This window comes from Aquarana catesbeiana, linkage group LG01 (assembly GCF_042186555.1).
Source record: "Aquarana catesbeiana isolate 2022-GZ linkage group LG01, ASM4218655v1, whole genome shotgun sequence".
In the NCBI taxonomy this organism is placed as follows: Eukaryota; Metazoa; Chordata; class Amphibia; order Anura; family Ranidae; genus Aquarana; species Aquarana catesbeiana.
This window is the reverse complement of record NC_133324.1, coordinates 230708730-230735744: the sequence shown is the minus strand read 5'-3', so window position 1 is coordinate 230735744 and position 27015 is coordinate 230708730. Positions and strand designations below refer to the sequence as shown.

Sequence of the window (27015 nt, the reverse complement as noted above, 5' to 3'; positions counted from 1 at the left end):
GGGCAAAAATTTCACTCTATAGATGTGCAAAGCTGGTAGAGACATCCCCAAAAAGACTTGCAGCTGTAAATCCCTGTTTTTTACGCATACTGTTAGACAGGATAATTTGGTTGTCTGCGAGGTGGTTGGTAAGTAGGCTTGGGTTTTTTTTCCTGGGCATGCCCCAGGCTTTGTTGTTACCTGTTTTAGCCTTCCAATGCCGCTTACTGCGATAGCCAGCTATAGATGAGGGCGGTGGCAAGTTTTTTGTTATCACGTTGGTGTTTGTATTGGTCCAGCAGCGCACCAACACCTTTGCAGCCATTGTGCTACTTGTTGGGTGTTTGATGTACTTCTGTACCTTTTAAGAAGGGGTGGGCTCTCCTTCAGTCCACCTGCTCTCATTTATCGATCAGAATGCATGTGCCTCCGCTGTGGAGACACTCAGATTTTACTGTTAGGACCACAGATACCAGGGTGCCGTGACGAGGCTCTGTGGCTTACGCATGCGTTTGCAAATGCGTGCGGAAAAAAAACCCCTGTTTTTAACGCATACTGTTAGACAGGTTAATTTGGTTGTCTGCGAGCTGGTTGGCAAGTAAGCTTGGGATTTTTTCCTGGGCATTCCCCAGGCTTTGTTGTTTGCAGCTGTAATTGCAGTGAAAGGTAGTTCTACAAAGTATTGACTCAGGGGGGCTGAATACAAATGCACGCCACACTTTTCTGATATTTATTTGTAAACATTTTTGAAAACCATTTATCATTTTCCTTCCACTTCAGAAGTATGTGCCACTTTGTGTTTGGTCTATCACATAAAATCCCAATAAAATACATTTTATGTTTTTGGTTGTAAAATGACAAAATGTGGAAATCTTCAAGGGGTATGAATACTTTTTCAAGGCAGTGTATATTATTTTGTAGCTGATTTTGTAACTCAAGTACAGTTTTGAATACACTGCCAACACACAAGGTACCGAGTGCATTTCATTGTTATATACCAATAATATCAGTTTATCAGGATTCTTTTTTTCTGCTATAAGTATAGGAATCATTTGAAACATATGAGTTTTTGATTTATTGTCAGAAGATCTTCACAACAGTACAGATATTCCTGCTTGTTACATTAATACCGATGTTATATGAAATTATGATTAGTCCTTTTTGAAAATAGTTTTTTTAACTGATTGTATTGAGTTTTTTTTTTTTTTCACTGAGGATATTATAGTGCTTTATTCTTTTTACATAGTTACATAGTAGGTGGGGTTGAAAAAAGACACAAGTCTATCAAGTCCAACCTATGTGTATGATTATATGTCAGTATTACATTGTATATCCCTGTATGTTGTGGTCGTTCAGATACTTATGTAATCATTTTTTTTTAAACTATCAATGCTCCCCGGTGATACCACCACCTGTGGAAGGGAATTCCACATCCTTACCGCTCTTACAGTAGAGAACCCTCTACACAGTTTGAGGTTAAACCTCTTTTCTTCTAATTTTAATGAGTGGTAACGTGTCTTGTTAAACTCCCTTCCGCGGAAAAGTTTTATCCCTATTGTGGGGTCACTTGTATGGTTGTTGTAAATTGAAATCATATAATCATAATCCTCTCAAGCGTCTCTTCTCCAGAGAGAATAAATTCAGTGCTCGCAACCTTTCTTCAGAACTAATATCCTCCAGACCCTTTATTAGCTTTGTTGCCCTTCTTTGTACTCGCTCCATTTCCACTACATCCTTCCTGAGGACTGGTTCCCAGAACTGGACAGCATACTCTAGGTGCGGACGGACCAGAGTCTTGTAGAGTGGGAGAATTATCGTTTAATCTCTGGAGTTAATCCCTTTAATGCATGCCAATATTCTGTTTGCTTTGTTAGCAGCAGATTGGCTTTGCATGCCATTGCTGAGCCTGTCATCTACTAGGACCCCCAGGTCCTTTTCCATCCTAGATTCCACCAGAGATTCTCCCCCTAGTGTATAGATTGCATTCATATTTTTGCCATCCAAATGCATTCTTTTACATTCTTCTACATTAAGCCTCATTTGCCATGTAGTTGCCCACCCCATTAAAGTGTTCAGATCTTCTTGCAAGGTTTCCGCATCCTGCAGAGAAGTTATTGCCCTGCTTAGCTTAGTATTGTCTGCAAATACAGAGATTGAACTGTTTATCCCATCCTCCAGGTCGTTTATGAACAAATTAAACAGGATTGGTCCCAGCACATAACCCTGTGGGATCCCACTACACATCCCTGACCATTCCGAGTATTCCCCATTTATCACCACCCTCTGAACACGCCCTTGTAGCCAGTTTTCAATCCATGTACTCACCCTATTGTCCATGCCAACAAACTTTATTTTGTACAGTAAACGTTTATGGGGAACTGTGTCAAATGCTTTTGCAAAATCCAGATACACCACGTCTACGGGCCTTCCTTTATCTAGATGGCAACTCACCTCCTCATAGAAGATTAATAGATTGGTTTGGCAAGAACAATTCTTCATGAATCCATGCTGATAACTGCTAATGATACAATTTTCATTACTAAAATCTTGTATATAGTCACTTATCATCCCCTCCAAGAGCTTGCATACTATTGATGTTAGGCTGACTGGTCTGTATTTCCCAGGGATGTATTTTGGGCCCTTTTTTAATATTGGTGCTACATCGGCTTTTCTCCAATCCGCTGGTACCATTCCATTCAGTAGACTGTCAGTAAAAATTAGGAACAATGGTCTGGCAATTACTTGACTGAGTTCCCTAATTACCCTCGGGTGCAAGCCATCCAGTCCTGGTGGTTTATTATTGTTAAGTTTCCCAAGTCTAATTCTGATTTTGTCCTCTGTTAGCCATGAGGGTGCTTCCTGTGATGTGTCACGAGGATAAACATGCAGTTTTGGTTACTGAAGCCCTCCAATTTCCTCATGAAGAGAAGAATAAATTCAATACTTTCGCCATCTCCCCATCCTTTGTAAACAGATGTCCTTCCTCATTCTTTATAGGGCCAATATGGTCTGTGCTCCCTTTTTTACTATTTACATACTTAAAGAAATTCTTGGCATTTTTTTTTGCTCTCCTTCGCTATGTGTCTTTCGTGTTCTATCTTAGCCACCCTAATTTCACCCTTACATTTCTTGCTGCATTCTTTATAATGTTTGAATGCTAATGTTAATCCCTCAACCTTGTATTTTTTGAAGGCCTTCTCTTTTGCTTTTATATGCATTTTTACATTGGCATTAAGTCAACCAGGACTTTTGTTCGCTCTTTTAAATTTATTACCCAATGGGATGCACTGGCTAATGCCCTTATTTAATATACTCTTAAAGTGAACCCATCTCTCCTCCGTGTTCTTTGTTCCTAAGATTTTATCCCAATTTATATCTTCCAGCTAGGTTCGTAGTTTAGGGAAGTTGGCTCTTTTGAAATTCAGTGTCTTTGTATTCCCCTTATGTTTCCTATTTGTATAATTTATACTGAAGCCAATTGACCTGTGATCACTTTCCTAAATTGCCCCATATTTCCACATCCATGATCAGGTCTGTATTGTTGGTAAACAGTAGATCCAGTAACTCTTTATTTCTAGTTGGTGCGTCTACCATGTGACCCATGAAATTGTCCTGCAAGACATTTAGAAACTGGCGAGCCTTAGACGAATACGTGGTTCCCTTCACCCAGTCTATGTCTGGATGATTAAAATCCCCCATTATGATAACACTTCCCATCCTTGCTGCTAATCCAGATTGTGATAGGAGGTCCGCCTCCCCCTCCTCCCTCAGGTTAGTGGGCCTATAGCATACTCCCAGTATTATTTTCCCCTTAACTTCATCCATTTGGAGCTCTACCCATAAGGATTCCACCTCCTCCCTAGCTCCCTTAGTGATGTCATCTCTCACATTCACTTGTACGTCATTCTTGATATACAGGCATACCCCTCTCCCTTTTTTGCCCTCTCTATCCATGCGATAAAGGGTATACCCTTGAATGTTTGCCAGCCAATCATGAGAGCTGTTGAACCAAGTCTCTGAAATTCCCACAAAATCCAAATCCTCCTCGTACATCAGTATCTCTAGTTCACCCATTTTGTCCGCCAGTCTCCTGGCATTAGTGAACGTGCCACGTAGTTTAGACCGGTCGCATAATATCGTCTTATTGGGTGTTCCGAGATTGCAACTAGGACTTGTTACTATACTTACCTTGGTTTTATGTGCTTTAGTCAACCTACCACTAATGCCCCCAATACTATCCTCTGTTCTACGCTGACTATCTCCACCTCTGGGCCACCGCCCCCCCCCCGTCGCCTAGTTTAAAAACCGCTCTGACTTTTTGGCCACCTTTACTCCCAGCTGATCTGCACCCTCCTCATTTAGGTGCAGTCCGTCCCTTCTATAGTACTGGTGACCGACTGAGAAGTCGGCCCAGTCCTCCAGGAACCCAAACCCCTCCTTACTACACCAGTTCCTCAGCCACTTGTTTACTTCTCTAATCTCCCTCTGCCTTTCTGGTGTGGATTGATGTACCGGTAGTATTCCTGAGAATACTACCTTGGAGATCCTTTTCCTCAATTTAACTCCCAAGTCCCTAAAATCGTTCTTTAGGACATTCCATGTTCCCTGACTTTGTCATTGGTGCACCATGACAGCCGGGTCTTCCCCAGCCCCTTCCAGTAATCTGTCCACCAGATCCGTGATGTGCGGAACCCAAGCTCCCAGTAGACAGCATACAGTTCGGTACTTCAGGTCTTTTTCACAAATTGCCCTCTCTGTCCTTCTAAGAATTGAGTTCCCTACCACCAGAAACTGTCTATTCTTTCCCTTCACTTCCCCCTCACTCTCACTGGATGACTTCTTCCCCTGGCAGCTAGGAGAGTCCCTCAGCTCCAGCAGTGCTGGTCCCTGACTGGTTTCACCAATGTCACTCAATGGAGCGTACTTATTGGGGTTCTCCAGCCCAGGATCGCCTCCCTGGCACTTCCCCCTCTATCCTTCCTGACTGTCATCCATCTACTCTTTTCTGGTGCCTGCACTTCTTGGACTCCACTTGCCTCTGTGCTGGCCCCTGACGGTTACGTTCCCGGTTCTCCTTAGGATGGAGGGTCTTCTCAGTGCTGACAGTTGCTTCCCTAGATTCAGAACCTGGGCTACCAGGGAAACAATGTGCTTACATTTTGCACAGCAGTATTCACCCTTGATCAGATAATCAAGGAAAGCATATGTGCCGAGTCGCATCTCCACACCCGCCGGACATTGTACCTACCAATTTAATGAGGATTGGGATTATACCCTATCAACTAGCTTCCTGACACTACTACTCGACAATACACTACATAGGTACTCAACAAGACAATACACATGCACTCGCAGCCCACATGCACTCACAATACACAGGTACTAACGATCCACACACTACTCAGACAACACTGAGGTACTCACACTACACAGGTACTTTGAACCCTGTCATAACCTCCTGTTTTTAACTCACCACTTAGTCCAGTTCCACTTGGTCTAAAGCTGGCCATACACCTATAGATTATCTGCAGATTTTCTATGGTTGGATGGAAAAAGTGGGAGATTCCTCCGTCCACACAGTTTAGCGAACATGGAGAAATCTGTTGCACTTTTTCCATCTAACCATAGAAAATCTGCAGATAATCTATAGGTGTATGGCCAGCTTAAGTTCCAGCAGGCTCAAAATGAGTTCTTCAGAAAGCTTTATATAGGTCTCAAGCACCTGGGACCAATTAACCACTCCCATTAATTAGTAGGCTGAAGGAAAGAAAGAAAAAATAAAGTCTGTTTAAAAAGTGACAGAGGGTGTTAAAAAAGCTACAAAAAAAAAAAAACTAAAAATGCAACACAGCAATTACCAGCAGTCAAAAGCAAACCTTGTCTCCACTCAAGGTTCCCACGGTTCAGCTTCTAACCAGCAAGTTTTTAATGTACTAACTAAAAGCAATATCGTTTGTGCGGATCATCTTTATGGATCTATTTGGTTATTTTATTTTAGAGGTGATTTTCTATTTTTTATTGGATGCAATGTTTGCTTTTCTTTTTTATAGTCAAAATTATTGTATAACTGGACTGTAGTTTAGAACACATACACTTCCTTCACTAAAGTTTTCATTATAAGCTGCTTCTGTTTCCTAACCCCAAAGAAGAAAAAGTTTTGAGCCCCCGAAAAGTATTGGCATTTTGATTGTTTGATGTAAATTGATTGAACTGAATAATGTTTTGTGGCACTCTCTAATCTCACTTTTAGTTTCTTCAGTAGGGCCAACTACACAACACAACAATGGCTAACTATAGAGCAAAGAGAGATATGACCACAATAGCTAGCAAAATGTATGAGCCATTTGTGTCTATGTATGTACTGTGGGGATATGTGGAGTGTTGAGCAATGGTAATATATACATTAGTTTTCAAGCTTATTAAAATTATACCCTGTTTCTGCTTCATTATATAATTATGTAGGAGTCGAAGCCAAAACTTGAGCTCTGACACCAGTATGGAAGATGGTGTGTTTAATGGATTAAAGCAGGACCCACCATCAGCTCAGCATCTCTTCTCAAGTCTAGCTGGTCTTCAGCCTGGGCCTATCACAGTGCAGTCTGGTTTAGTACTGGGATCCTCAGCAGGAGGAGCTGACGTATTTATACAAATGTCTCCACCGCTCAGAGAGGAAGCAAGTGGTCGCTCTGAAAATAGCAACTTTCCTCATCATCATCACCACCCTCCTCATCACCGACAGCAGCCACAACCACCAGCCCATCACCAGCAGCATCACTTTCAACATTCACATTCCCGGTCATCACTGCTGCATGCAGCTACCGGGGAACGTCACAGAGAGGAGAACAGTGAGGAACCAGGCACCCCAGCACCGGCCTTGTCTGAACTTAGGGCCATTGTCTCATGGTTACAGAAAGGGCTTCCTTTCATCCTTATCCTACTAGCCAAAGTCTGCTTTCAACATAAGCTTGGTAAGTGTACTACTGATATGTTATAACACAAAAGTATGTTGAATCATATTTAAGGCTCATGATGAGGGCCATTTCAGAGGCCATCCAAGCCCTGCCTGCATTAGGCTGAGAAATAAACACTAATGCATTTTTTTAAGGCCCCGTTGCTATTCAAATGCTTTGCAAGGCATTATACAAAATAAAGCACAATGGAAGGAGGACTTAAATGGCCTTTTAAAGACCATTTACACAGCCATTGATGTTTGTCATGTGGCACATTGTAAACGTTAAACCTAAAAAGAAAATTACTGAAGCAAATATATAGTGTGCAATTACTAACATTCTTCTAACAAAAAACTACATTGCCTGGCTTCATTCAGTATTGAGTTATTGTTTCAAAGTAAGCTAAGATACGCATTCAAATAGGTGGTAATCAGAATTCCCGATCTGCATATTTGTTTTGGGCCAGTGCCTTAAGAGGTACATTTCTTTAGCCTAGTAGCCAAGCATCTAGCATTTTCAGCCTCCCTATTTTTTGCATAATCAAATTTTATTGAAATTTGAACCTTTTTTTTTAATAATTCCTGCTACTAATGCAAGTAGTCTTACCACAAAATGCTGTTTCACTTTTATACAAACTAACTTAAAGGGGTTGTAAACCCTCAAGGTTTTTCACCTTAATGCATACTATGCATTAAGGTGAAAAACCTCCTCTGATGCAGCTGCCCCCCTTGTAGTTGCCTGAACCCAGTCTTTCCAGCGACAGGGATGAGCTCACCAGCTCCAGCCGGTGTCTCGGGTTCTGATTGGATAGATTAATAATAGCGCAGCTATTGGCTCCCGCTGTTGTCAATCAAATCCAATGATGCGGGAGCCGGGGGTGGGGCTGAGTCCTGCTGTCTTTGTCAATAGACGCAGCAGCAGGACACAGAAACACGCCCTCATGGGTGCCCCGAGGATGAGCGGCTGTCCAACCGGACACTCGAGAAGAGTAGGAGCCAGGAGCGCCACTGAGGGACCACAGAAAAGGAGGGTCAGGGCCATTCTGTACAAAAGCAACTGCACAAATGAGGTAAGTTTGTTTTTTTTTTTTTTTTTTGTTTTTTAAACGAACCTTTCGATATCCTTTAAAACCAATATAAATTAATAGTGTCTATTTAGCTACATTTAGTAGACTTGACAAACCTGGCAGCTGTACAGTGACTGCATAATAGTATACATTTTTCTACACTTCCCTTTACTATACATTCTTGCCATTAGTAGGACTTAATTACATAATTCAGATAGCTGATAATTATATTAGACTACATGGAAAGAACACCTACAGTGGGGAAATTATTATTTGATCCACTCACCAAGAAATGAAGGGTCTATCATTTTTTTCACAGGTGTATTTTAAATGATAGAGACAGAATATTAACCAAAAATCCAGAAAAAAAACATATGATACAAATGTTATAAATTCAGTTGCAGTTCAGTAAGTAAAACAAGTATTTGATCCCCAAGCAAAACATGACTTGGTACTTGGTGGAGAAACCCTTGTTGGCAAGCACAGAGGTAAGACGTTTCTGGTAGTTGGTGACCAGGTTTGCACACATCTCAGGAGGGATTTTGGCCCACTCTCCTTTTACAGATCTTCTCTAAATCCTTAAGGTTTCTTGGCTGTCACTTGGCAACTCAAAGTTTCAACTCCCTCCATAAATTTTCTATAGGATTAAGGTCTGGAGACTGGCTAGACCACTCCATGACCTTAATGTGCTTCTTCTTGACCCACTTCTTTGTTGCCTTGGTATGTTTTGGGTCTTTGTCATCCACGACCCATCTTCAGTGTTCTGGCTGAAGGTAGAAGGTTCTCGTCCAAGATTTTACAATACATGACCCCATCCATTGGCCCTCAATGCAGCAAAGTCAGCCTGTACCTTTAGCAGAGAAACAGCCTGAAAGCATAATGTTTCCACCTCCCTGCTTGACTGCATGGATGGTGTTCTTAGGGTCATAGTCATCATTTTTCTTTCTCCAAACACGGCGAGTTGCGTTAATGCCAAAGAGCTCAATTTTGGTCTCATCTGACCACAGCACTTTCTCCCAATCCTTCTCTGAATCGTTTAGATGTTTATTGGCAAACTTCAAATGGGCCTGTATATGTGCCTTCTTGAGAAGGGGGACCTTGCAGGCGCCGCAGGATTTCAATCCATTGCGGCCTTTTATGTGGTCCCAAGTGCCTTGAGATCATTAACAAACCTCTCCTGTGTAATTCTGGGCTGATCCCTCCCTTTTCTCATGATCATCCTTACCCTATGAGGCAAAATCTTGCATGGAGCTCCAGACTGAGCTCCATGCAGGCCTTGTAGGCCATTGATGGTTATTTTGTATTTTTTCCATTTGCGAATTATTGCTCCAACAGTTGTCTCCTTCTCATCAAGCTTCTTGCTGATGGTCTTGTAGCCCATTCCAGCCTTGTGCAGGTCTACAATCTTGTCCTTGACGTCCTTTGACAGTTTTTTGGTCTTGCCCATGAATGTGAAGTTTGAATGGAAGAGATACTGTGGACAGGTGTCTTTTATACACATAACGAGTTGTCGTTAGGAGCACCTTCTTAAATTGACAGGACTAATCTGTGTACCACATGAGCACATACTGTAGCCAGTCTGTGTTGAGTCAGAATTATTGTTAGTTGGTAGGGAATCAAATACTTATCATACTCGCTGTACTACAACTCAATTTTTCTAACATTTGTATCGTGTGTTTTTCTGGATTTTTGGTTGATACTCTGTCTCTATAATTTCAAATACACCGATGATAAAAATTATAGACCCTTCATTTCTTTGTAAGTGGGCACATTTACTAAATCTGCAGGGGATCAAATAAGTTTTTTCCCTACTGTATATGTTATTTTTGCAATAAAGTCTGTAAGCGTAACTGTTTATGTTGTCCATGTCCAGTACTTTGTACATTATTTTTTGCTTGCTATAGGCAACAGAGAGTTCTGTCAGACATCTGAGGCCCTGTATAATTTCCTTAGTTATAGTGTGTTACTGGTCAGCCATCTTCCTACTTAATAATTAGCTAACGTGGGCAATTGAATCTAGGTTTTAGGAACTAGTAGCCACTCTTTAAAGTGGAAAAAAAAATGGCAGCCACTAACTTATAACTAGTCTTTGCAGCAAGGTTCACATGGAAGGGCAATGTGCATCACAAACAAGCAAAAAGATTTCCCAGTACACTTACCAGCCAGCCTGAAAAACAACCAAAATGGCCCTATCTAACAGTTTGCATTAAAAAAAAAAAAAAAGAGGGCTTTGTTTGCACACATTTGCAAATACATGCAAAGTGACTCTCTTGTCACATAAACAAACATGTTTTTGTGAACAAAAAAAGCTGCTGACAAGTAAAGTATAGGCAGTGACTTACCTACAGAAGGTTTTGGTGGTTCGGCTCTGCCCATATACTTCGGAACCTCCTGGGAATGTCAAAGCTTGCCTATCTCCTGCCTCCCAAACATTTCTCAGAGCCATTAAGACAGTCCATTATAATGATGGGTCAGTAGGAATATATGGGGGAGGGCAAGGAGAATGCGGGCCTGCTTCACCAGGAGCTTTGCCACATAGAAATGGTGTAGCAGTCGAGCATATAGGTGGAACTATATATCTGCCAGTATCTCTTTTTTTTTTTTTTTTCTTCCTCTTTATGTTAAAGCTCGGTCACATACAGAAGGCAGGACACACTCGTTTACACTAAAAGCCTTAGTAAAGGCTACAATGCCACAGAAAAGTAGCAGCATTTTGGCACATTGACTACTTGGCTAAAGATATGCCCAGCTCTAAATTAAAATCTACTAATATTTTACCTAACTAACTTCTCTAATAATGTAACCCTCCAGGCATAGCTGTTTGCATCGGAATGGCCAGTACTTTTGCCTATGCTAATTCTTCTGTCAAACACCAGGTGTCCCTAAAGGTAAGGAAATAATCTAACCAACACGGTCTAATAAAGGGAATATTATACCTTTAACTTTGAATGCTTGAGCCCATGAAAATCTTGTACTGAGATCTCTCAGGATATCATATATGTAAATAGGAACCATATCAAATTTAAATACAGAAGTAAATATAATTAGCACATTTCTGTTTATCTGGAGAATTTCTAGTACGGCATAGATTAGGATTGGCTATGTACAGCCTGTTATTTGCAAGTGTTGTAATTGATTTAAGCATTACTTGCAGTGATTAAATCCATTTAGGTTCTGTTACTGGGTGGTAACTGTCAATTGTAAGTATCAGAACTGTATTGGTCAAGTTGGGAAGTAAATAAACAGTAGTACAGTGGTTAGAATGAGCACAGCAGATCTGTCACCCTCTGTAGTTTTCAGGGATAGATGCTTCTTTGTGTGGCCAACCCATTTCCAATGACTGGCAGTACTTTTTTATTTACTTTACAGTAGGCATATGCGCAGGATAAATTTAAATTAGTTCTAAAGGTAGAAGGTTTTTTATCTTCATGCATCAAAAGAAAAATCGTTCTGTGTGCAGCAGCCCCTCTAAGGCTACTTTCACACTGTGACGCCCTGGACGTTAGCGCTAAAGTGCTGATCGTTTTAGCGGCGCTTTTCGGCCACTAGCAGGGTGGTTTTTACCTGAAAAAAGGATAAAAACTCCAGTTTTGCAGCGCTTTTAAGGTGCTGCCCATTCATTGTAATGGGCAGGGCGTTTTTGGAGCGCTAAGTACAGCGCTCTCAACCCGCCCCAAAGATGCTGCTTGTAGTACTTTTCTGAACGTCCCGCAAGCACACCCGCTCAGTGTGAAAAGACGCACTGGAATGAATAGGAGGTGGTTTTCAGGTGCTTTTGCAGAGCCTATTTCTAGCGCTAAAGCGCCTGAAAACCGCCCAGTGTGAAAGGGGTCTAATACTTACCTGAGCCCCATCTCAATCCAGCAATGTTGCCCGAGAGTCACGAAGTCCGGGGACTCTCCATCATTGGCATCCGCTGCTGTCAATCAAAGCCAGTAAACCAAGAAGGAGAGAGGGGGGCGGGGCCGAGCCACAGCTCTGTGTCTGGATGGACGCACAGAGCAGCGGCTCGGCTTGGGTGCCCTTATAGCAAGCCGCTTGCTGTAGGGGCAGGAGCGAGGAGGAGCCAGGAGCAACACTGAGGAACCCAAGATCTGGGCTAAACCACTACACAGAGCAGGTGAATATGACATGTTTGTTATTTTTAAACCAAAAAAAAAAAAAAAAACTTAAGTTTCACTTTAATAGTTATATATTTGATTATATTCATCTGGAAAAACTAGCTGATCACTTGCATTTTGTTTTGAAATTAAAGTATCTCTAAAGCCAAAGTTTTTGTTTAATTTGTTTTTGATAGAGGAGAGAAATAGACAAAATAAGGGGGCAAAACTGGACTTTAGTGGTACGGTATGAACTTACAATACTCGAACATATTAAAAATTCAAAATGTTTTATTAAATAGATTGGTTCAAAAAGATACCCAAATACCCAAGGGGGCAAAAAGATAGATTAAGTACAACAAAAAAAATTAAAAAAATTAGCAATTGAATTCCTCTGAGAAGGAGCAATGTAGATCAACCTGATGGCAGAGGAATTTTATTCACATTGTTCTAGTCATAATCTCAATGAGAGAAATATATACATAGAATAAGAAATATGCATATAACAAGACATAGCAATAGATAACAGCATGGTACAGGGCATCCCAAGGGACCAAAGACCATTGGGTAAAGCACCCTGCACCAGCTTAATTCAATGTAATTTTTAATATCTAAAATATTGATACATATTATAGATGGCTATAACCCTTTCTCCCCATCCACTAAAGAATCGTGAACACAGGTGGGACCACTGTACTAACCCTCAAGACCATCCCAACCACTCAAGGGACCTCAAGGCCACAAAGGTAATCCCCTAGGCAAGTGCAGGAACCAGGTAAGGGTATGCAAGATGGAGAACTATCAAACAAGAGAATTATAGCACAATTATCCTGGATATGGTCCATGTCGCAAACACAGGACTATTTCCAAAACTCCCACAACACATAAGAGTATGTATATGGGGGAAAAAAAATATATATATAATAATAATAATGATATATAAGGGCATGACACATATATAACGTAACATAATACATATTAAATGGGGCATAAGTCCAGTTTTGCCCCCTATTTTTTCTATTTCTCTGCTTGATTCAATAGGATGTAGGTACTTCATCTTTTTGTTAATTTAGTAGCCCATTATTCTCTATTTTAGTTTTTGATGAAGTTTAAAGTGATTCTAAAGGCAACATTTGTATTTTTTAAAAATAACAAATATGTCATACTTACCTGCTACGTATAATCGTTTTGGACAGAGCAGCTCCGATCCTCCTCTTCTCCCCCCTGCCGATTGCCTCCATAGAAAGCCACTTTCTCTGGGAGTACTCATGGGCTGAGCCACTCATGTGGCTCAGCCCAACCGCACCCTCACTCTCTCCACACTGGCTGTGATTTACAGCAGCAGGATCAAGATTGGGCTCAGGTAAGTATTTAGGAGGGACTGGGAAAGGGGGGGGTGTATTCAGAAGGTTTTTTTTTTTTCAACATGATTGTCCTCACATGGCCAGTTGTATCTGTAAGTCTAGATGTCTAGAGCACACAACCCTTTCAAATTAGATGCCAAGAACCCCCTACCCTCCCTTACATCACAGTGCACCCCCTTACCTTGTGCTGCTGCCTGGATGAAGTTGGGGAGGAGTTGGGAAGCAGAAAGTGCAGGATCTGGAGGAGGACCAGAGGGGGGCTGGAGTCAACTGCCGGAGTCTGCTGAATGCTATGACCAGGGGAGGCAAAGATGAGGGTTTGCTGCGACTGCACAGAGAGGCACAGGATCTGTAGAAGGAGTTGTGTCCCCCTCTCTGCTGCCAACTGCTGAGACAAGGTGGGGGTGGAGATGAGGGGGGTACGACAGCTGCAGGAGAGGTATGAGGGCCACATGAAATGGCCTGGCAGCCGGATTCAGCCTGCAAGATATGTGTTTGACACATGTGAATTAAAGTGGTTGTAAAGGTAAATTTTTTTTGTTTTTTGTTTTTTTATAACAAACATGTCTATACCTGCTCTGCAAAATGGAATTGCACAGAGCAACCGCAAACCTTCTCTTCTCGACTCCCCCGCCGGCACTCCAGGCCCCTCCTCTCTGTCTAGAGCCCCCATGGGAAGCCACTTCTAATGGGGGCACTCCCGAGCCCCACTGCTGCATCCATTGACATAAACAGCGGGACTTGGCCCTGCCCCCCGCGCCCTCGTCACTGGCTTTGATTGACAGCACTCGGAGCCAGTGGCCCCCGGTGCCCCAGCAAAGCTAGCGAGACCCGGAAGTGAGGAGAGAGAAGAGCTGCAGACCTGCATGGCGCTGAATGAGGGCTCAGGTAACTATTGGAGGGGGGGTGCCAATGCGTAAACATTTTTTACTGCATGGAACGCATTAAGGTAAAAAATGTTTAGGCTTTAGAACCACTTTAAGGTTAAAAAAACCTTCTGCCTTTAGAACCACTTTAAGTTCTGAAGCCTGTGTTAGGTTTTTGTAGTGTTTTGTGTCCACACTAAGGAAATCTATTCTCTGTATTTATCCTGGTGTCTGTTGTCACCATGAAAGCGATGTCAAATCAAAAGTGTTACAGTTGTCACCAGAACATTAAATCTTCCCTGTTTCTATGACAACTGTCTGAGAGATGATTTCCTCTCACTTTGGGGAGATTTCCACTCACTTCCTCTGGTGTTTCCTGGACAGAAATATGGAACATAAACAGAAAGAAAAAACTGACCAAAGGTTTCAAAAATCTCTCCAAAAAAGCTGGATGACATGATTTAGTAACCGCTTTAAATGATGCATTATATCTGTTTTTGTTGTTGACAAATATATATTATATATTTATATATAATATATATTATATATATTCATTGAATTCTTTTATGATTCCTTATGATTTAAGGTACATGTCTGGCTAAGGAAAATCAGTACATTTCTGCAATATTTGCACATTTCCCTAGTTTTTTTTTTCTTTAAAAATGCTACAAATACAAAAAAATACTTCTTGATACTGCCAGAAATCCACTGTGTGCCTAACTTTCCTATTTTGAGCTCACAACCCAATGTGGCCTGGCCACATATGAGAACAAGCCCTAAAAGTGTAAAATACATGGGGAGATGTGCCTGTATGGTAGAGATGTACTGATTTTTATTTTTTGTATTTTGGCCAGACATGCACTTTAATAAATATCTGTAGCCATTGAGCCATTAATTAGTAATTTCACTAGTTATGTTTTTTTTATCTCTTCAGGAGAAGCGCTCTGTTGTCACAGTGTTTTGGATTATTGTATTCTTGATGGGGAACACATTTTACCTTCTATATAGCTTTCGCTCCCAGCAACTATATTACAGGTGAATAATCCCCTTATCCCATCACTTGTAGCATTCCCAAATGAATTGCAGTGTTGCAATAGGATATACTGTGTGTATGTGTGCGTGTGTGTGTGTGTGTGTGTGTGTATAAATATATATATCTATCAATCACACATTTTTATATTTATTTTTCTATAAACAATTTGGAAATCTGCTGCAAAAAATTACACCAAATAGCATACATATGCTGGAAAGGAAACGGAGAAAACAGCTACATTTGAAATATGTATATATTTACTGTTTTGCATGTTAAAATATTTGTGTGGTCAGCCACTGTTGTGGTTAACACACTTTTGCCATGATCCACAGCAAAGTAGGTGACACACTCAAGGCTCGTTCACACCAGAACGTTCCATGTGCATTTCCCGCACTGCAATCCTCTATGGGTGGAAATGTAGTCCTCCTAATGACCCCCCAAACACAGTGCATTTGCCTGTACATGATTGTATCGTACCAAAGTACCACGCAAACCAGTTACAGTGAGTTTTTAAAAGTAGTGCATGCTCTACTTTTTGGTGCGATCCAGTGCAATTTTAGCCAATTCAATGAATGGGCTGAAAAACACATTGCACTGAATCGCACAGAATGCAGATTCTGGTGTAAACCAGCACTTATTTCCTGGTTCAGCATTGTAGCTTCCTACAGTATGTCACCTTTGGGCATCCAGCCTGCTTTTTGGATTGTAAGTGAGTTCCTGTCTATTGAGCTCGGAGCTGACTGTCTATTTCTTTTTAAACACATAAGCATCCCATCTTTAAACTGCAAAGGTTCAGGGGTGCAGGGGAAGTCCATGGACTGTGTAAACTTCAATCAATAATGTAGACTCCTTGTTTGCAGCTTGACATAAGCTGCTCAAATTTTAGCTATTCAGCCTTGGAGAGCGTGGATGGAGGAATCTCCATTGTATTCAGATATCTGCAGCTGCTGAATTGACTGCTTCTGATAGGATGCAGAGATACTTATTCAGCCAATAATTCTCCACCTGGCTCAGTCGTGGTGCTTGTATGACCAACTCAGCAGGAATCAACCGCAGCTCGAGTCATTTGATGATGCCATAAGGGGCCTGTAAGGTAAACTTCCTAAACTTGTGGATGATTCCCTATACCATTATGTGTCAGCCTTTCCTCAAAACTTACCTGGGACAAACAAATACTAGCTTATTCAGAAAGGCAATGTACAACTACTGTACCTGTTAATGCACCAGAAATCCTCTTTCACTGATCTGATTTCAGTGAACTGAAATCTGAGTGTTCAGTATGAATTTCTAGCACACATTGTACTGCTATACTGAATATGTTTGTCACTGTATTTAGCATAGTCCATCTTGTTGCACGTGTTATTGTGGAGTGCAAAGGTAATTTCAGGAAAACTGTCCTCTCTGACTATAAGGATCAATGCAAAAAACTAAAGCCAGTCAGAGATGGTTCAAATCTCAGTCGATGCGTGCTGCACTGGCCAAGATTCAATCCATCTATGGGTAGGCTAGTTGTACTAAAGTTGATTCATCAATCGACTTCAGTACAACCAGCCTGTCCGATTTTTTTTTTTTTCATGCAACCACTGCTGGTGGTTATATTATTGTGTTATGTCATTATCGTTGTGGTATATCATTGTGTTCTGCCGGCAGGGAAGGCTTACCGCCAGCAGAATACAATAGCACAGGGGGAATCGAGCAATTTTTATTTTTTTCACCCAAGGTGGAAGGAACGAAAATTACACAATCTAATGGCGGCTTTAGTTTGTTTGATATAGAACTGCTTATAATAAAGGAATATTAACCACTTAAAGACCAGCCTCGTTTTGAAATTTTGGTGTTTACCTGTTTAAAACAGTTTTTTTAGCTAGAAAATTACTTAGAACCCCCAAACATTATATATTGTTTTTTTTCTAACACCCTAGAGAATAAAATGGCGGTCATTGCAATACTTTTTTTTCACACCGTATTTGCGCAGCGGTCTTACAAGCACACTTTTTTTGGAAAAAATTCACTTTTTTGAATAAAAAATTAAGACAACAGTAAAGTTAGCCCATTTTTTTTTTATTGTGAAAGATAATGTTACGCCAAGTAAATTGATACCCAACATGTCACGCTTCAAAATTGCGCTCGCTCATGGAATGGCGTCAAACTTTTACCCTCAAAAATCTCCATAGGCGACGTTTAAAAAATTCTATAGGTTGCATGTTTTGAGTTATAGAGGAGGTCTAGGGCTAGATTTTTTGCTCTTGCTCTAATGATTGCGACGATACCTCACATGTGTGATTTGACCACCGTTTTCATATGCGGGTGCTACTCACATATGCGTTCGCTTCTGCGCGCGAGCTCGTTGGGACGGGGCGTTTTAAAAATTTTTTTTTTCCTTATTTATTTTACTTGAGTTTATTTATTTTTACACTGTTTAAAAAAAAAAAAAAAAAAATTGGGTCACTTTTTTTCCTATTACAAGGAATGTAAACATCCCTTGTAATAGAAAAAAGCATGACAGGTCCTCGTAAATATGAGATCTGGGGTCAAAAAGTCCTCAGATCTCATATTTGGACTTAAATGCAATAAAAAAAAAAAAATTGTCATTTGAAAAAAATGACATTGAAAAAATGTGCCTTTTAAGACGTATGGGCGGAAGTGATGTTTTGACATCGCTTCCGCCCTGCAGTGTCATGGAGATGGGTGGGGGCCATCTTACCCTCACTCGTCTCCATGCACAGCAAGTGAGAGGACGCGATCGCTTCCGCCGATGCCGACAGCTCCGGTAAGTGGCGGAGGGCAACGGATCACGGCGGGAGGCCCTCTCCCGCCACTGATAAAAGTGATCTTGCGGCAAATCTGCCGCAGAGACCACTTTTATCTTGTAGCTGACCGCCGGCCGAACACGGGGATACCGGGGTTATGGCAGCTAGCTTCTGCCATAACAACGATATCTGTCCCCAAAGTAGGGACGTACATCGGCGTGCGGCGGTCGGCAAGTGGTTAAACAAAATCTTGCTAGCAGCTAATAAATAAAGATCAAAGAACCAAGCAGGAAACTGGTAACACACTCCCAATATAGATATGGAAAAAATTTAAATAAAATAGCTGCACTAAATAATGTTAATCTTTATGTAAATGATCAACACACATAATAGTGATTTATAAGATATTTTACATGAATGATAATCCGCTTAATAAATAAAGTGCTCATCAGTTGATATAAAAAGTCTACACACCCCTGGTAAAATGCCATGTTTCTGTGATGTAAAAAAATGAGACAACGATAAATAATTTCAGGACTTTTTCCACCTTTTAATGTGACCTATAAATTGTACAACTCAATTGAAAAATAAACTGAAATCTTTTAGGGAGGGGAAATAAAACTAAAAAAATTTAAATAATGTGGTTGCATAAGTGTGCACACCCTCTTATAACTGGGGATGTAGCTGTGTTCAGAATTAAGCAATCAAAAGTTCAGCTGTTCTAGTCACGTCCTACAGCAAAAGCCATGGTCTGCAGGAATCTCATTGTTAGAAGGTATGAGTCAAAAGAAGGGTACTAAAGAATTTCCAAGGCATTAGCTATACCATGGAACACAGTGAAGGCAGTTATCATCAAGTGGAGAAAATATGGAACACCACTAACATTACCAAGAACTGGATGTCCCTCCAAAATTGATGAAAAGACGAGAAGAAAACTGGTCAGGGAGGCTGCTAAGAAGCCTACAGCAATATTAAATGAGCTGCAGAAATCAAGGTAGAGAAATTATGAACAGTTCCAAACACCAGTCAATATTGGCACAAAACCTTCAGGCTTCTGCTAGAAAGCTGAACATGAAGAAGAACTTTCAGCATTCGATCAACCCAAAGCATACATCCAAATCAACAAAGGAATGGCTTCACCAGAAGATTAAAGTTTTGGATTTGCCCAGCCAGAGCTCAGACCTGAATCCCATTGAAAATCTGTGGGGTGATCTGAAGAGGGCTATGCACAGGAGATGCCCTCACAATTTGACAGATTTGAATGTTTGAAAGAAGAGTGGGGAAATATTGCCAAGTCAAGATGTGCCATGCTGATAGTCTCATACCTAAAAAGACTGAGTGCTGTAATAAGATCAAAAGGTGCTTCAACAAAGTATTAGTGTAAGGATGTGCACACTTATGCAACCATATTATTTTAGTTTTTTACTTCTCTCCACCTAAAAGATGTCAGTTTGTTGTTCAACTGAGTTGTACAGTTTATAGGTCACATTAAAGGTGGAAAAAGTTCCGAAATGATTTATCTTTGTCTTATTTTTTTATATCACAGAAACCTGACATTTTAACAGGGGTTTGTAGACTTTTTATATCCACTGTATGCTGTGAAACCTTGATAATGTGAATAAAAAGTCCAAATTCCTAAATCATATAAAGTGCTTCAGTGCAAAGTGATATCTTATAAAAACTTCTTTGAATTTTCTTATTCATGCATGTGCCAAACTTGCACCCCAGTGCTCCCCCATCAAGTGTGTCCTCGCCTCAATTAGTGTGACCTCACAATTAAGTTCAGTCGGACAAAGCTTTTTAGTCTCCCAGGAGCTCCACGTAGTGCTTAAACCATTTAAAACTTGACTTTTATGTCACATTTGATGGGTGCTCCAGTGCACCAGCTATGTACAATGTTTTTAAAATCCAAGGCACTGCAACAACAGCTCCGTGCTGTTCCAATGGATAACTAAGCGTCTTGTTACACCATGCGCCCCTCCCCATACACATCTTTTAATAAGGTCAAGTTTTAAACAGTTTAAGCACTATGTGGAGCTCCTTCTCTTTTTCATATACCCGTTAAACAATGCCATTTGGGGAGATACACAGACAGATTGGAATTTATCTGATTAGTCCTGGGAGACTAAAAAGCTTTGTCCGACCAAAATTAATTGTGAGGTCACACTAAGGCCCCATTCACACTAGCGCGTTTTTTGATTTTGCAGAAATGCACGGGAATTTTTTAACATGGGTTCCTATGGAACATGTTCACATCAATGCCTTTTTGTTTCTCTGCATTTTTGGAAAGGGTCGGGGACTTTTTTTCATGCAAAAAGCAGCGTTTTGCATGTAATGGATTTCAATGGACAAGCATCAAAAACGCAAGTGCACCGTTTTTGCAGCGTTTTTGCAGCGTTTTTGCAGCGTTTTTGCCGTTTTTTTTTTTTTTTTGTAATTTTTTTTTAAGACTGTAAAAAAAAAAAAGAAAAAAAAAAAAAACGCAAAACGCAAATCGCGGCAAAAACGCGGCAAAAACGCCGCAAAAACGCTACAAAAACGCTGCTCAAAAACGTGTCAAGCATGAAAAAAAACCCTCCAAAAACGCTCAAAAGCAACATGCATAGGTGTGAATCGAGCCTAACTGAGGTGAGGACACACCTGATGGGGGAGCACTGGGGTGCAAGTTTGGCACATGCACGAATAAGAAGATTCAAATAAATTTTTAGAAGACATCGCTTTGCACTAAAGTAGAGCTGCACAATTAAGCGTTAAAGAAACTAAATCACGATTCTGCCCCCTCTAGATCTTAAAACAGCATTTCCCCGATTCTATGTAACAAGTGCAGAGAGTTCTCTGCTCACTTCTGATAGCTGACAAAAAAAATAAAAAATCCAGGCAGCCTGCCAAGTTTATCTCAATATCTGAGATGACTATAAACAAAGTAACATTTGTTCTTAGATCAAAGGAATGAACTTTGGTCTATAAATGAAGTCATTTTAATCACTTAAAGACTAAAACGTTTTCTGACACTTGTTGCCTACAAGTTAAAATCTGTATTTTTTGCTAGAAAATTACTTGTAACCCCCAAACATTATATATATTTTTTTAGCAGAGACCCTAGAGAATATAATGGCGGATGTTGCAATATTTTATGTGACACTGTATTTGCGCAGCGGTCTTTCAGACGCAATTTTTTTGGAAAAAATACGCTTCAGTGAATTGTGAGAGAATCGTGATCTTTATTCTAAGGAAAAAAATTGTGATTCTCAGATTGCCAGAATCGTGTAGCTCTTTCAGGGGGGAACGGGGACCTGTTTTTGACAGGTCTCCTTTCCCACTTCCGGGAGACCAGGCCATGGCGAAGTACGTCAGCAGCTCGGCCCCACTCCTCCCTCCCCTTCTGCTGGGCCAGTGAGAGAACGCAGTGCGCTTTGTGCATGCGCAGTAGCAACCCAGCCGTTAGGCTGAAAGACTACACTGCTGGGTTTCCCTACCAGCAATGCTGGAGGTAGCATCCGACCAGCCGCTGTAAACATCGTTGGACTCCAGGACAGGTAAGTGTCATAATGTTAAAAGTCAGCAGCTACAGTATGTGTAGCTGCCGACTTTTAATTTTTAAAAGGGTGGGCAGAACTCCTCTTTAAGTTGATTACCAATCATGTGAAATATCTTATAAATCATTATTATGTGTGTTGATAATTTACACAAGATTAACATTATTTAGCACGGCTGTTTTTTTTTTTTTTATTTATAATAAATGAAAGATATACAAACATGTACATGTACGCTGCAGATTGAAATGTTTGGTGTGGAGTTGCCCATTGGTGTCATCATTTTTTGCACAACTCTTCAAGGTTCTTTGTGGATCACACTGCTGCTAATAAATCCTGTCAGTCATTCTGAACATTTAAATCTAAATGCTTTGCCTGGGGTAATGCACCACATTACCCAGCATGCCATCTTCTGTGTGCACCTCGGATCCTGATGCTGTCATCCTTCCATCCAGTAGAAGCCTGTAGGCGTGCTGTCATTTGACAGGAAGAGGGCATTGTGGGTTGGGCTTAGCTCTGAAGTCAGGGATGTCAAGTCTTTTGTTACAAAGTGAAACTAGTGCTTAACCACTTAAAGACCGAGCCTCTTTCTGAGATTTGTTGTTTACAAGTTAAAAACAGTTTTTTTTGCTAGAAAATTACTTAGAACCCCCAAACATTATACATTTTTTTTTCCTAACACTCTAGAGAATAAAATGGCGGTCATTGCAATACTTTCTGTCACACTGTATTTGTGCAGCGGTCTTACAAGCACATTTTTTTTGGAAAAAATACACTTTTTTGAATTAAAAAAAAAAAGGACAACAGTAAAGTTATCCCAATTTTTTTTTTATTGCACCGAGTAAATTGATACCCAACTAGACACACTTCAAAATTGCACCCACTCGTGGAATGGCGACAAACTTTTACCCTTAAAAATCTCTATAGGCGACGTTTAAAAAATTCTACAGGTTGCATGTTTTGAGTTACAGAGGAGGTCTAGGGCTAGAATTATTGCTCTCGCTCTAGCGGTACCTCACATGTGGTTTGAACACCGTTTTCATATGCGTGCGCTACTCACGTATGCTTTCAGTTCTGCATGCGAGCTTGGCAGGACGGGGTGCATTTAAATTTTTTTCTTATTTATTTTACCTTTTTTAATTTTTTATTTTTACACTGTTCTTTAAAAAAAAGTGTCATTTTTATTCCTATTACAAGGAATGTAAACATCCCTTATAATAGAAAAAAAGCATGGGAGGACCTCTTAAATATGAGATCTGGGGTCAAAAAGACGTCAGATCTCATATTTACATTAAAATGCAATAAAAAAAAATTTGTCATTTGAAAAAATAATTTTAAAAAAATGGCCCTTTAAGAGCTATGGGCGGAAGTGACGTTTTGACGTCGCTTCCGTCCTGCAATGGTATGGAGACGGGTGGGGGCCATCTTCCCCTCACTCGTCTCCATACCCAGCAAGGACAAGGATCCTCCACCACTACCGATGGCTCCGGTAAGCGGCGGAGGGCACCGAAGCGCGGCAAGAGGAGGGGGGGGCCCTCTCCCGCCGCCGATAAAAGTGATCTTGCAGCTAATCCACCGCAGAGACCACTATTATCGAAAAACTAGACCACCGACCGAAGAAGAGGATACCAGGGTTATGGCAGCTAGCTGCTGCCATAACAAAGATATCCCTCTTCAAAGTTAGGACGTATATCGGCGTGCAGCGGTCCGGAAGTGGTTAAAGGATAAGTTCGCCTTTGGGAGCATGTTACATCCATTTTTAGCTGCAGTCCCTGCCGGATTCAGGGAGACGTTCCTTTTACTAGCTGTCACTTTTTGAATTCAGCGTGTGAATGAACTACAAGCCCCAACATCATTGGTGACTGTCGCCTTGTAGTTCTCAATGAACTACCACGGCTCTGTGGAGCGCCATGGTAGTTCATTGATCTTTCTGTCAGTGTATCTTCTTGCCCGTAGGGGATGTATGGGCACACAGATACACTGAGAGATCTGCAGGAGACCTGCATGGTGCAATGCTTATTTACAGGCTCCAAAAAAAATCTGCATTTATTTATTTTTGTTTTTTTATTTTTTTTAAGTGAACTTATCCTTTAACCTCCCTGGCGGTCTGATTATGTCAGTATTTTTAAATGTCAAAGCGGTACATTGTTTTGCATGGAAATGTGTTGTTTTATATTGTTCTTAGGAATGACTCACTTAAATCTGTCCAAACAAGAGTCTAATATCTAACATCTAATCCCAGGTATGATAAAATTTGAAACACAAAATCATAAATTATAATAGAATAATTATAAAAAATAATAATACATTTTATTCAATAGTGTAATCAAACCAAAAACACTGAAATTTGTCCAAATAAGAGTGGAATATTACTAGTCACTGTAATACTAGACACTGCATATTGGTTTAGTAAACATCCCAGGTATGAAAAATTTTGAAACTTGGGACTGCACAAAGTCTGATTTCACAAACAGTACAATGGAACCTGGTTTCTTTTCTGATTTTCTTTCCACTGTCATCTTGCTTCGAGCAACAAACCACGCACATCCTTGTAGGTGCTGACTTTTTCTCGGTGGGATGTAGTCCATGAAGTGACGACCAGTCAGGCGTTTCGGATTGGCAATGCCAACAGCACGATGTCCAGCTCTATTCAAAGCCATTGGTGGTGTTGGGATGGTGATGGTTTCCAAATGAAGTTAGAATGAATCACAGACTTGTCACTCATTTTTTTGAGCAGATGTAGGCATTCCACAAGCATTGCTCAAGAAGATTCCTGAAGATCTTCTAGTACAGGGGTGTCAAACTCAATTTCATCGTGGGCCGCATCAGCATTATGATTGTCCTCAAAAGGGCCCGTTGTATCTGTAAGAGTAGATGTCCAGCGCATCCCCTCCCCTTACATTAGATGTCAAGAGCCACCCCACCACCAGAAGTTGAGTCCCCTACTCTCCCTAACATCACAGTGCACCCTCCTTCCTTATGCTGCTGCTGGGAAAAAGCTGGATGCATTGCTTGAAAGCAGAAAGTAGGGGTCTGGAGGAGAAACAGAGGAAGACTGGAGCTCTCCTGCAGCTGCAGGAGAGGTGCAAGGGCCACATGAAATGGCCTGGAGGGCCGGATTTGGCCCACGGGCCTTGTGTTTGACACCTGTGTTCTAGTACTTCTTTTCCTCAATGCTGGGTAGAATGTCATTGCTTGGTCGGCTCTGTTGACACCTCCCATGGTGTTATTGTAGTCTATCACTACTTGTGGCTTCATGATTTCTTTCCCACCTTTCGTGTGTACCATAACAGTGGAGGTATTATGAACTGTACTCATTAGGCACACATCTTTCTTGTCACGCCATCACAGTGCCATCAGTTTGCCTTTCTGCCAGGCAACCATTTCTCCGGTCTTCAGCTTCTAATTGCCAAACATTGGCAGCATGTCACGCCGGTTAGCCCTAACAGTTCCATAGGCATCTGTTTTGTTTTGCAGACGAAACTCAAAGTTCAGGAGATGTTGCCATTCCATAGTTGCAGTATTTTGGATTGAATTTTGTTTCTTTTCCAGTGTATAGGAATTAGGACATCGCTGGATCGTAGGGACGAGGTAAGAGTAAGTACTTGTACATGGATACTGCGGTGTAATCCTGAGTGTGGCTCGGGGTTACCGCTTTTGATACTGAAAATTAACCCCGAGCCACACTCGGGATTATAGCCAGGGAGGTGAAATGAGTGGCTTTCTAGGTATTAACAGGCACTGTGTAGTGTATGCTCTTTTCAAAGTCAACATGGCTGTAGGTTTTTTTTTTGTTTGTTTTTCAAAAAATAGTTGGCCATAGCACAAAATATCTTTTGATTTTTCTTTTTTCCTAAATCTGTAATTTGTGTACCTTTTTCTAACTGCCTCGTCCAATATGATTTAGTCAAAAAATGTTTAGAAAGTCTTGTTAATGTGCACTAAAACTGCTGCAAGAACTGACTGTTGTTCCTTCAGAAATGTGTATTTAATGAATTGCTGTTTAAACAATTTGCCATTTTTGTTTGTTTCTTACACATGCTTTATTTTATTTTCACTTTTTTTAGGTTCTCATTTTAGTCCCATATTGTGTGAGTATTTCCATTATTTTGTTTTTGTTTTGTCATCCTGCTTTTGATTTTCTTTTTCCTTGTTTCATAATCCTTGCACAAGTTTATTTCTGGGTGGTATAGTAAGTGTCTTGTGGGGAGCTGTATTCAGAGGAAGGATGAGTCCAGAGTCAAAGATCAGTCAGGGAAGATTAAGAACACAACTGTCAGACAAATGTTGTACAGATTGTTCAACATTCAGTGAAGGTCGCCTCTGTTCCTTTCTAACGTAACTGGGACAGAAGTATCAAGGCGCCCAGTCTGGGAGTTTGTAGTGCCTTTCATTGCAGGTTCAGTGACATCTGGTGATCACTCACTGTCTTGGTACATCCAATACTTTAAAGATAAAACATAGATGAAAAATGTAAGGGGACCTTTTCATTAGGACAACAAAATAAACAGAGCAGGCAGTTCTCTTGAAGTACAAATGAATCAAGATAAATCTGGGACTCTTTGATAATTAAAGAATATACCATACTTCCTGACATTGTGAAAGAAATTGTAACTTATTTCTAAATCCAAGAACACTAATATACTGTGGCTTGCTAGTCATTAATTGCGGTGCCTGTATTAATATTGTTTTTTTTTTCTAATAACACTTCCTGTCCTACAGTGACATTGCTCACTCCAGTGCCAATTGTGAAGTCAAATTTAGATTTAGTTTTAATCATTGCTGTTTTAGTTGTATTTTAGTCATCTGAATTGGTTTAGATTTAGTCGTACTTTAGTCAACTAAAATCTCCAGTACATTTTAGTCCTCTAAAATCGAATGGGTTTAGTTAAGTTGTAATAAATTATTTAAAGTGGTTGTATACCATATTTTTACATTTTTACCTACAGGTAAGCCTATAACAAGGCTTACCTGTAGATAAAATGAATATCTCCTAAACCTGTACGGTTTAGGATATATTCGCCTTGCATGCAGCCACTGACATCAGCGGCGCATGCGCTCGGAAGGTTCGGCGGATGCTGCCAGACCTTGCTGGAAAAAGCACTCCGGTGCGCATGTGCGGGAGTGACGTCATCGCGGCTCCGGCCATTTACAGCGGCGGAGCTGCGAACCTGGAAGACACGCCGAGGGGAAAATGTTAGCTACCTCGGCGGTGACCGGGATCCAATGCCGACGCCTCGATCGAGGTAAGTATTTCATAATGAGCTAGTATGCGGAGCATACTAGCTCATTATGCCTTTGCCTTACGTGTTTTTTGTGCAGGTATACAACCACTTTTAAGCCTTTCTCTAGAATTTAAAAACTGATTATATAC

General features: G+C 40.8%; 1 protein-coding gene across 2 annotated transcripts in view; it reads left to right on the top strand.

Annotated features, from left to right (window-relative positions):
• Positions 1-27015, top strand: part of RNFT2 (ring finger protein, transmembrane 2) — a 101796-nt gene that overhangs the window by 9303 nt on the left and 65478 nt on the right. For both annotated transcript variants that reach the window (XM_073625820.1, XM_073625812.1), the window contains exons 3-5: positions 6442-6947; positions 10807-10883; positions 15260-15360. In XM_073625820.1, coding sequence (XP_073481921.1) covers positions 6442-6947; positions 10807-10883; positions 15260-15360 — 684 coding nt within the window. The remainder of the gene's footprint in view (positions 1-6441; positions 6948-10806; positions 10884-15259; positions 15361-27015) is intronic.